Raw genomic sequence first — 12,039 nt, 5'->3', positions numbered from 1 at the left:
GCTATCGCTCCAAGTTGAAATTATTTCACTCCAAAGAATCATCATTCAACTAACGAATTGTCTCTCGCTCCAAAGGCTTACATCAGGGCTTAAATCGACACGTGTTTCGCCATCCAGCTGTTTCAAGACTATATGCCCTCTCTCATATCCGGGTAGAATCTCCGTAGTGTGCCTCTAGGGGAATAAACATAACTTAATTCGATATCTTTTATATATCCAAACCATTCAACATCGGGTCTGGTCTCTTACTCTCTCGTATCCGAGTAGAATCTCCGTCATCGCAGGCCACCAAAATGGCCGCGGCTTTTTATTTTCATTCAAACAAAATCAGATGACTCAACCAACCAATCACAGCTACTTCCCATGATAATATCATCATAACAATGTATTCCATTCAATTTCCCTATTCAATCCATAGGGTTCAATCCATTGGTTGGTTGAGTCATCTGATTTTGTTTGAATGAAAATAAAAAGCCGCGGCCATTTTGGTGGCCTGCGATGACGGAGATTCTACTCGGATACGAGAGAGTAAGAGACCAGACCCGATGTTGAATGGTTTGGATATATAAAAGATATCGAATTAAGTTATGTTTATTCCCCTAGAGGCACACTACGGAGATTCTACCCGGATATGAGAGAGGGCATATAGTCTTGAAACAGCTGGATGGCGAAACACGTGTCGATTTAAGCCCTGATGTAAGCCTTTGGAGCGAGAGACAATTCGTTAGTTGAATGATGATTCTTTGGAGTGAAATAATTTCAACTTTGGAGCGATAGCAAAGTCCAATGAATCGGATTTGGAGTGATAGCAACTCTATCGGATGGAAGCTTTTTTGAAAAAAAGCTAAGTATAAAGATATTTTTATACAAATAGTTTATATACTATAACAAGTGAATTTTAGTAAGGAGATACTGATAGTTAGGTAGAGTCACATTAGAAAAGGTAGAGTCACATTAGAAAATTGATAAACAATATATTTAATTTAATAAAAAAATAAAAAAAGATAACTCATTAGTGGTGACCAATGACGAGAGGCATATACGATTGATTTTTTGGTGTGTTAACATCAAAGTGGAAATCTATTCCAACAACACCTCTGAGGTCTGTTAGAAAAAATGTTATAATAATTTAAAAAAATACAGTGATATTATTTGTTAGTGATTAAGGAATCAGGTGAACGCTGTATAATTAAGAATAAAGTAGTGGGCAATATTCAAACATCATTTATGAGTATATATAAGTGAAACATCAAAGCATTTCAGCGGCAGTCTAACAGGATGAGAGCAGGTTAGGTGAGAGACAGGGAGAGTCGGGTGGATGAGGGACAGGGAGATATGCATGGAGATAGGAGGGTGACAAAGCAGTACAATTTTATGGTTTATAATGGGCTAGAAAACCCAGATCTTTGTTAAGTCCTGTCTGGTGGGTGTCAAAATATTTAGTCATTCTGACTTCAAAGGTCTTACATTCCTGTATTGTTTTAAAGTTCCCTTTTAGGATTCTTACCATAAGTTCACTGGTACAGTGTTCTGGTTTTGTAAAGTGTTGCCCCACAGAGGTGACATCCTGGTTGGTACTAGCATTTTTCATATGGTGTCTATGTAAATTAAATCTTGTGTATCAAGAATCTAATAAACAGAATAACTCATACTATAATTTTCATCTGTCATATGGATGGTCAGGAAAGCTTGTAACAGTGGGTACCGAAGTTTTATTTTTGATTGTTGAGAGTAACTTGCCCCGATCCTTTTTAAGAAACTACTCTACTGAGTATCCTACCACCTTTAGGATAGTCGAGGAAACATCTATGTTTTATTTTTTACTGTTTTAATGTGGCTGGCTGAATGACCATGATCAAAAAAAAAAAAAAAAAGACTAATTTGCTATAATCTGGATTTTATTTCAGACAAATGTACCCTGCACAGATAATGTAGCCTTTGACATGGACAGACTCACCAGAGGCCAGCCAGCTGGTCGAAGAGCAGGATCCAATGACATAGCTACCGATAACTCTCTCAGTCTGGAGCCACTGCACACTTCAGGGATTTCTCAGCTGGCACAGGATGGAGAGCTGACACCTAGGACAGGAGAGATAAATATTGCTGTCACAAGTGAGTCTGATTCTGGTGTATTAACCTCTTCATCACAGCAGAGGTAATGAGAGGTGCCAAGACTCTTTATCAGCTTGTTTCCTAAGTGGAAAGAAAGGTCGATAAACAAACAGAAGGTGATACCTTTTTTATTCCTTCCAACCCAACAGATGTTGGAAGGAAGTTATACTAAGGAGTTGAGAATGTCTGGAGACGAAATAACCTTCTGAATGAGGAATGGAAAGGGACTAGAATATGGCATATGGGAAAAACTGGTGAAAAGACACATCAAGTTTGGCCCAGATTAGACCAGGGGTTTCAAAGAAATATGCTCCCTATTATGTTTTTCAATGGCTCCTTCTTCTTCTCTGCTCTTCTGATCACAGTCCCATATACTGCCCTTCCTCCATCACGACACACACAGACATTGGTGGCAATTCTATAAATTGGTGACAAGATTTAGGCGCCCCAATACCGTCTACAACAGCCTCTGGGCACCAAGATTTTGTTATACACTATGAGAATAAGTCATTATTAATGCTTCTAATGTTGGGCACCAGCAGTCACGCCAAGTCAGTGGTGTAGAACGGGTAAAAGTGAATTGATTTTCACTCTTTCCAGAAGTACAAAGACCAGGAGACACTCAATGGAATTGCATGGGAATAGTTTTAAAACAAATAGGAGGAAATATTTTTCACTCAAAGAATAGTTAAGCTCTGGAACTCATTGCCAGAGGATGTAGTAACAGTGGTTAGTGTAACTGGCTTTAAAAAAAGGTTTGGACAAGTTCCTGGAGGAAATGTCCATAATTTTGTTATTGAGATGCACATGGGGGAAGCCACTGCTTGCCTCGGGATTGGTAGCATGGAATGGAGCTACTAATTGGGTTTCTGTCAAGCACTTGTGACCTGGCTTGACCACTGCTGAAAGCAGGATACTGGGCCTAGATGGACCACTGGTCTGATCCAGTTGATCCAGTATGGCTATTCTTAGCTGTTGGCACCTAAGTGTGTCCTGAAGCAAGTTATGTGCATACCTCAGACGTTCTCATGACTTGCTCACCTTGAACTTATACGCACAGGGGCCCTTTTACTAAAGATTAGCACACGCTAAATGCTGCATGTCCTATTTTATACCTGTAGGCCACGTGGCACTTGACGCGTGCTAATGTATGTTAGCACGCAGTAAACTTGAGTAAAAGGGATGCCTAAGTGATTTTGGCGCATATTTTATAAAATAGCGCCTAGAGCTTGCACATGTAAATGGCAATTTGTGGTGCCAATCAAGTGCAGAAATGCTTTTATTCTATAATTTACACACAAAATTGATGACTATTTTTAGAATTGCCTTTGCACTGGTTATTTGATATTTGCTATACTGCCCTTCGACAGTAGCAGAGCAATTTAAAATAGATCACATTGAACTAAACAAAATCAAAATAAGAAGGAAAATGAATAAAAAATATTTAAATAAAATTTTTAAAAATGAAATAAGGGGGAAGCCAGTGAAAGAGAAACAGAAAAACTCACATATAACAGAAGAGAAACAAACAAAAAAAAAACAAATGAATACAACAAAATTTAAATAAAATTTTTAAAAATGAAATAAGGGGGAAGCCAGTGAAACAGAAACAGAAAAACTCACATATAACAGAAGAGAAACAAAAAAAATAATAATAATAAAAAACTCGACATGCAACAGAAATAAGCAGTACAACCAGCACCTCTACTATACAACACACAGATAACACACACACGCATAGGCTGATCATTTATAAATATGTTAAAAAGCACTCCACTATTCACATTTCTGCACTGAAAAAAATTTGACCATTTAGCACTACTGTCTGTTTTCTCTCTCTCTTAACTAGCTCCCAATGCACAATAGGATATTGCTTCCTATTTTGTGGCCTTTTAATTTCAAGAGTCTCTCATGAGGGACATTGACTGGTGCTCTGTAAAAATCCAGCTACACTATGTCAGCTTCCCAACTTTATTCATGCCTTCTAAAAGTGTAGCAGATTGGTGTGGTAGACTTCCCTTGGCTAAATCCATGTTGGCTTTGTCCCATTAAACTATGGCTATATGGTCAGCAATTTTATTCCTTATAATATTTCTACTATTTTGTCGATCAATGGTATCATTTTACTAGTCTGTAATTCCCCAGATCACTCCAGAACCCTTTTTAAAAATTGGCATTACCGCTTACCGCTTCTTTGTAAAAGGGCCACTAACTTGCGTAAATGACTAGAATACCACCATTTACCCACATTCCTCCACCTAAATCAACGTAGCTCCTTATAGAATTACCCCCTTGTTGCATTTCAGTTTTCTTCTTTTGAGTTCTGTATACGTTGTGTGCCCCAGTAATACATGATGAGTAGCATGATCAACAGGACTCTTCCAAATGGGCAAGGAGACATAGCAGAACTCAGTTTGGCGTTTACCTACTGTTCATTGATTTAAAGTTATCGTTCCTGCACTGTGTCATTTACGTCCACTAGTCACCAGTCTTTCTAAAGACTTGATTTGGTATGTTCTTCTATGCATAATCCTCCAGTTTTACCATCAAGCAACCATTATACACAGACTCCTGAGGCAGGCATTGTTGCTGAAACATGGTGCCATGTCGAGTCCCATTTTATTTACAATTAAAGAATATTTTTCTACACTACATCTCCTTGGCCTTTTGGAAGAGTCCTGTTGATCACACTACTCCTGTGTTGCTGCATTATTCCTCTGGTAGCAGATCCAGTTTCTCCACCTTGGTGGTTGACTTTGTGTGCCCCAGTAAACCATTTGTTCCCATAAATGGTGTGGCGTATGGTGTACTGAAGCAGTTTTATTTATTTTTTTAATTTTGAATTTTTCTTATTTTTCAAGTCATAAACATAAGATACTCATTTTCACAGTATAAGCATCGAGAACAACATCAAAAGAGAACCAGTTGAGAACCACTGCAACAGAAAAACCAAGCTCCAAAAAACAAAAACCTTAATCCCCCCCACTATTTCCATTCCCTAACTGTATTCAAGATTCCCTAACTGTATTCAAGAAAAATAGTTAGAACCCGTTGCATAGGCAATCAACCCCATCTACAAGACTCCCATTGAGTCACGTTGACTCTTTCACTGCCCAGCTGCATTCCCCTTGCAACAAAAGCCTATCCCATCCACACTCCCCATCCCATCCAGCCTCCCTTCATTATACTGCAGTCCAGGTTTTCCCCCACTTCCAAGCCTCATCAGGCTCCCATATCTTCTCATATTGCGATATGGTTTCCTAGTTGCTGCCATCTTTGTCATCCATGCAATCTCTTCAAGTTTCCGGAGAGCCTCCTCAGGCTGGTATCCCACTTCCCTTCCAAATTCTGTAATCTGTTACTTCCAACCTATCACTATTCCTTACCCCCACCCTCCAGCAGATAATCACTGGGTCCAGTATATTAAGTGCACTTCCTGTTTCCCTTGCTTGATCACACACTGCGTTCCAATGTCCAAAAAGAACACATTTAAGTCTGATGCACTGATTCAATAAAATGTGAAAAATGTCCCATGAGGTGTAGTCTTTCTAGGCTTGTAGTGACTTTTATTAACACACTTAAAAAAAAAAAAGAAAGCCACCTTGTTTATTTTGAATTTGAAGCTCTGAAAAAAAAAACCCAACAATATTGATTTATGATGAATAAACTCTTATTGGGGAGCCACATATTGTAGAATGTTCTTGAAGGATATTGGTGAACCTGTTGATCCATTTCACTGACCCTCTACCCTTAGTATTCTAGTTTATGACAATAAATAATTGAGATTTGCTTCCGGAAATGTCTTTGCTCACAGACAGGGGGATGATCAGAAGCAAACGCCGGCGCTAGAGGCTGTTAGCACCATACTAGCGCCAGCATTTGCTAATGCCCCATGATCACAGCCCTCAAGCGCGTGAAACAATGCGCTCGAGGGCTCTGAACGCAACTAGCATGCAAATGCATGCTAAACAGGGCTAAACATATTCATCCCCAATGATCAGCGGCCAGCGCACCAAAGATTGGGTCGCTGGCTGCGGCAAACCCTACGCCAGGGGCTTGCAGATCAGAATGGCAAGCCCCCATTCCCCCCAACAGCAAACCTGCCAGTGACAGGGGGCTGGAGGTCTGGCAACGCTGCAAAATGGCGGCGCCCAGCCCTGCCCAGCGTATCCTGGGGTGCGCTGGGCGGGGCTATACACCATATATCCCTTATATGGTGTATAGCCCCACCCAACGCATCCCAGGATACACTGGGCAGAACTGGGCGCCGCCATTTTGCGGTGTCACAGGAAGAGGAGGGAGGCAGGCTACCTTCCCTCCTCCAACCCACAAGGTAGGGGGCTAGGGGGGACTGGACCACCAGGGACCACTTGCTGGGGGACATGGGGGGCTGGAGACCCACCGGATCTCTAGCCCTCCCTGAACCTGGGGGGGGGGGGGGATTGTCGGGGGGGACCGGAAGTCCAGCAGACCTCCAGCCCCCCTGTTGTTGAGGGGGGTGGGGTTGGTTGGTCACCCACTAGGCCACCAGGGACCCTTTGCTGGGGGAGTTAGGGGGGCCTGGAGACCCACCAGATCTCAAGCCCTCCCTGAACCTGGGGGGGAGGAGCGTTGCTCGGGGCAGGGGTAGTTGGGGCCTGGTGGTCCCATGGACCTCCAGCCCGTGTTTGACAGGTTTGGGCTTTTGACAGCCCAGACCTGTCAAACAAATGCGGGAGGATTGTGCTGAGCGCATACTCAAGCACAATTCTCCCGCACTTCTACTCCATGATCAGAGATAATTGCGTGCTTAAATTTGCATGCAATTATCTCTGATCATAGGTCTAATAACGCCTCGCGCTGTTCCAGCGCTATTTTTCGAGCGCTGTTTGGAACAGCGCGGGGTTTTGATCATCTGTCTGTGAGAGACTCGATATGATGGAGGCTCTGTCACAGTTCATACCACTGCTTGTGCTGAGCTGCAGTGCTATAAATAATATATAAGGGAAGCTTGAAGCTTAACTCTTTACTTCCCATCTGCACTGTGTTTATATCTGCTGTTAATTGAGTGTCACTTCCCTAGTGAAAGGATTGCAGGGCGTGAGCTGGGTCAAGTAGTCTGGTTGCCATGTTAGTCCAATAGAGTGTGTGGAAATAAAGGACAAACAGTATAAGGTGATAGATTTTCTCATTTTAAGCAATCCAATAGAAACTTATGACTCACTTGTACATGCAGGCAAAATGCCATATTTTGCTGTGCCCTTCTCCTTTTATTTTGTCCTAATGAAGGGAGTATTAGATTCCACATGTACTGTGTTATAGGGCCAGCTTTAGGGTTTCTGATCGATGTGGTTACACAATGAGCCATTGTCTTTTGGAAATTTGGGGGCTTATGTTTTTGGGGGGTAGGGGAGTCTGGAGGTGCACCTGATCTCCATGCCCTTGGGTTTGAGGGGTGGGGGGGCCTGGAAGCATGCAAATACATGCTGGACAGTCTCCCCCTATTCCTCAATACCTTGGCAAACCCTAATGCCAGCTCCGAGCTGGCATAGGGTTTGCCGCAGGAGCAGCGCCCTCGTTTGGCATGCTGTCCGCTGAGCATTAGGAATATTAATTCCCCTGTTTAGCATGCAATTGCCTGCTACTTGTGCTCAGAACCGGCGGGCTCATTGTTTCACGCGCTTGCCAGCTCTAACGCAGCTAAACGCAGGCGCTGATAGCCTCCAATACCTGCCTTTACTTCTGATCATCGGCACCTAAATGTAATGTTGGGAAAACTGCATGGACTAGTTCTGGGAGACAGCAACAGCAGGTTGTGGATGATCATGGGGTTTGTTCAAGCCGATGCTTTGACTGGAGTGGCCTAGTGGCTAGAGAAGTGGGCTGAGAACAAGGGAAGTTGGACTAACCATTTTCATCCTCCTTTGCCTTTGGTACAAAGCTGCAGTACCAAGAATGGACCACCCAAAAAAGTAAGCTCTTAAAGGTCAAAGGTGAGAATTGCAGACGATCTATGTGACATATAAATCAAGAAAGATTTAGGGGCCCTTTTACTAAGCCATGTAGGCGCGTACATGCGCCAAATTGAAGTTACCGCCTGGTTACCACGTGGACCTTGCGGTAATTTCAATTTTGGTGGGCATCCACTAAGCGCGTCTGAAAAATAATTTTTATTTTCTGACATGCGGCAGCTATGCGCGTCAAGTGAAATTTGACGCGAGTAGACCATTACTGCCCGGTTACCGTGTGAGACCTTACCACTAGGTCAATGGCTTGCAGTAAGGTCTCAGACCCAAAATGGACATGCAGGAATTTTCATTTTGCCGCACAGCCATTTTCTGCAAAAAAAAAAAAAAAGGGCATTTTTTGTAGGTGCGCTTAAAAAAATAATTCTGTGTGTGCCCAAAACACGCGTCTACACTACCACAGGCCATTTTTCAGCGTACCTTAGTAAAAGGACCCCTTAGATGTCAAAAAAGCTTCACAAACTGAACAAAAAAAACAGAAATTCTTATTTCAGTTTGTTTAGTGCCTCTGAAAGCATATAGACAGAATGGAGACAGTATTTGAACCACAGAATCTGCCCAATATCTAAATTACCTAACTGGGTAAATTCCCCAGACTGAAGTCTTCCTTCCACTTAGTATGTACATGGCTACATTTGTAGTGGTGGACATCTGCAGCACAAATGTTGAAAGGGAAAAAACTATTTCACATTTCAATTTTATTTGATATGCCGCAAATAAATAAATATCTAAGTGTTTTACAATAGCATAATATAAAACAAATAAAAGAAAAAGGGAGGAAAAATGAGAGACACGAGGAAGCCTATGATACAATCAAGTCATAAAAGTCTAATGTAAAACAAATATACTGTGGGGCCCTTTTACTAAAGGGCATTAAGCCCTTAATACGTGGTTAGCGTGTACAGACAGACTACTGCAGAGACACATTAAAGCATTTTGAGGTATTTTGCCTGTTTGCACACGTTAACTCAAGTGTTATGGATTTTTCAAAAATATTTTTTGGAGGGGGTGGGGATGGACATTCTGTGTTATCGCAGTGTGATTAGCGTCCACTAACCAGATATTACACAGTCAGTAAATGCTCCCTCATTAATGTTTTGCTGAGACCATGCGTTAATGGGCACATTAGCACAAGATGTGCAAATAAAAAGCCCTAAAAGATTGCAACGTTGAATCTCCTCCCCCCCCCCCCCCCCACCCCTAAATAATCAGCATGTAAAGTCTTGTGGTTGCTGGCAGCTCTTTTCCTTGTCCTTTAAGAATTGCTTTCCTTGTCCCCTCATCCCTCTTTCATTCCTACCCCATCTCTGCACCCCCAGTCTGCTACCCCAAAGACAGTTCATACAAGGTCAGCCCAGGGCCTCTTGCAAGGCTAAAGTCCTCTCTCTCAAGATTCCTGCTCATTCCCTCCCTTCATGTTTCTAGAGTTGCCTTCCAGTGCTCTGCCCCCTCCCCCCCCCCCCCCCCCCCCCCACTGCCTGCCCATTGGTTGGATCCAACCAAGAGGCAGATGCACTAAAGCTAAATGAGCCTTTAATGACCCTCCAACAAGGAAAATTTGATCCGTTGCATGCATCAAAGGGCTTTTACCGAGGAAGCCAGCAGCTAACGAAAACGGAATGCAGATGAGCAATTAGTGTGAAAACCCCATTGAAACGACATGCACTAACCTTTTCCGATTGCATTTACGCAGGAAAAAGGCAGGAAATCTAACGAGAGGTCTGGACCTCTCGTTAGGACAGCTCTGTGCCAGGAAAAATCATTAAGTGAAAAAATAAACAAACTTTGAGCCAATCCCAGCGCATTAGCAGAGCTAAAAGCGCTGTGATTGGTCCAAAGGACGTCAGAAAACACATCAAATAAAAAAAATAAAAAAAGGATCGGGAGGGGGCAAGGGCGCTCATCAGGAGCGTCCTGTATGGACGGCCTTGCCCCCCCCCCCCCCCCCGCTGCTCCCCACTTTCCGCCGCTCCCCCCCCCCTGAAAAAGCAAAATTCTAGCAGCCCCGGCCCCCCTCCCTTCCTCACTACTCTATCTCCCCTCAGCTCCGCCTCCCGACATCCTCCGCCCTGTGCCCCGCCCCCTCTTGGGGTCGTCACCGCCATTCCCCTCCTCCATCGGGCCCCCCTCCCTCTTACCGGGCCCGTGCAGCGCCTCTCTCCTCTGTCTGAAGGCGCTGCACGGGCAAGAAGAAAGCTGATGCCTGCCTTCGCCCAGCTTCGGTCGCGCGTCTCTCTCCTGCTGCGCCCGCCCCTGTCTGACGTCAGTAACCTACGTAGGTTACCGACGTCAGACAGGGGCGGGCCCAGGAGGAGAGAGACGCGCGACCAAAGCTGGGCGAAGGCAGGCATCAGCTTTCTTCTTGCCCGTGCAGCGCCTTCGGACAGAGGAGAGAGGCGCTGCACGGGCCCGGTAAGAGGGAGGGGGGCCCGATGGAGGAGGGGAATGGCGGCGACGACTCCAAGAGGGGGCGGGGCACAGGCGGAGGATGTCGGGAGGCGGAGCTGAGGGGAGACAGAGTAGTGAGGAAGGGAGGGGGGCCGGGGCTGCTAAAGGTACGTTTGCTTTTATTCTTGCTTTTTAATTTAGAATGCAGGGGGAAGTGGGGCGGGGGGAACGGCGACCACGGGTGGGGGGGGGGGCAAGGACGGCCCTACAGGACGCTCCTGACCAGAGCCTTTGCCCCCTCCCGACCCTTTTTTTTTATTTTTGTTTTGATTTGGGAGCCATGTGCTTGTGATTTGACTGTGTTTTGACTGTTGTGGCATGCGCAGAGCAGCTAACATAACGCTTGGCTGCTCTGCGCATGATTTGGGGGCCGATTAACGATGTGTATTGTGATTCTTTGATACATTGCACGTTTCAATACCGATCTCAGCATGTGTGACTTTTTTTTTGGTGCATTTTCGTTATTTTAAAATCGTTAGGGACTTTAACGATTTAGATTTTTTTACGTTTGGTTGCTGCATCTGCCTCCAAGAGTCTCTGCTGCTAGTGACACTGGAAGCAGGCAGAGCAGACATCAGTTCCAGTTAACCTGGAAGGATAAGGATATATATATATATATATTCAGAGGAGGCGGCAGGTGGCAGGCGGCATTCACAAATCATAGCTCTGAGGGCTTCTTTTACTAAGCCACACTAGCAATTCTTGCACGGCAAATGAGAGGACGCCCATAGGAATTGAATGAGCTTCCTCTCATTTGCCGCGCAGCAATTGCTAACACAGCTTTGTAAAAGAAGCCCTGAGTGAAGGAGTCTTAGCCATTGTACAACAGTGACAACTAGTGATCAGCCTCAAAGTGCACAAATATTCATTTCCAAAAGAAGGTGTAGTCTGTGACCCCCAGCCAATGAGTGGCCTAGATTAGGTTATAAAGCAAAAAAAATTCACAAGTTGTTGCAACTGAGGACTTGGGATGCCATGTTTTTAATACAGGCCAGTTCCAATTTAACAGGAATCCCAAAGGAAGGACGTCTGCCCACCAGGTTACAAAATAATACATATCAAGAGAACCAAAAAGAGGGGAGGAGGTGTAGCAGTAATATACAAATCCACCTTCACAATACAACCAGTTGCTAAACATGCAACCACAGCAATCGAAATCATGACAGTGACAAAATACTAACTAACCAATTATGCATCACACTATGCTACCACCCCCACCCCCCCCCACCCCCCCAGGAAGCTGGACAATCGCTCAAGATGACTTCATGGACTTCATATCAAATAACTGCACCAATCACCCAAATGTCCTACTAATAGGAGACCTGAACCTACACCTAGAAAAACAAAGCGACACAAACACCAGAGCCCTAATGAACTTCTTAAACCAATGGAATTTCATAACAGAACAAGGCGGGTCATCGCACACAAAAGGACATCTCCTAGACATACTAGCTCACAGATTCTCAACACAAAA

General features: G+C 44.1%; 1 protein-coding gene across 3 annotated transcripts in view; it reads left to right on the top strand.

Annotated features, from left to right (window-relative positions):
- The window catches only part of RNF130 (ring finger protein 130), a 288,762-nt gene that overhangs the window by 240,544 nt on the left and 36,179 nt on the right, over positions 1-12,039 (top strand). For all 3 annotated transcript variants that reach the window (XM_030213323.1, XM_030213322.1, XM_030213325.1), the window contains one exon: positions 1,908-2,112. In XM_030213323.1, the coding sequence (XP_030069183.1) occupies positions 1,908-2,112 (205 nt within the window). The remainder of the gene's footprint in view (positions 1-1,907; positions 2,113-12,039) is intronic.

The sequence above is a fragment of the Microcaecilia unicolor genome, chromosome 8 (assembly GCF_901765095.1).
Source record: "Microcaecilia unicolor chromosome 8, aMicUni1.1, whole genome shotgun sequence".
NCBI classification, from domain to species: domain Eukaryota; kingdom Metazoa; phylum Chordata; class Amphibia; order Gymnophiona; family Siphonopidae; genus Microcaecilia; species Microcaecilia unicolor.
The sequence above is the reverse complement of the archived record's forward strand: the minus strand, read 5'-3'. Positions and strand labels throughout refer to the sequence as shown.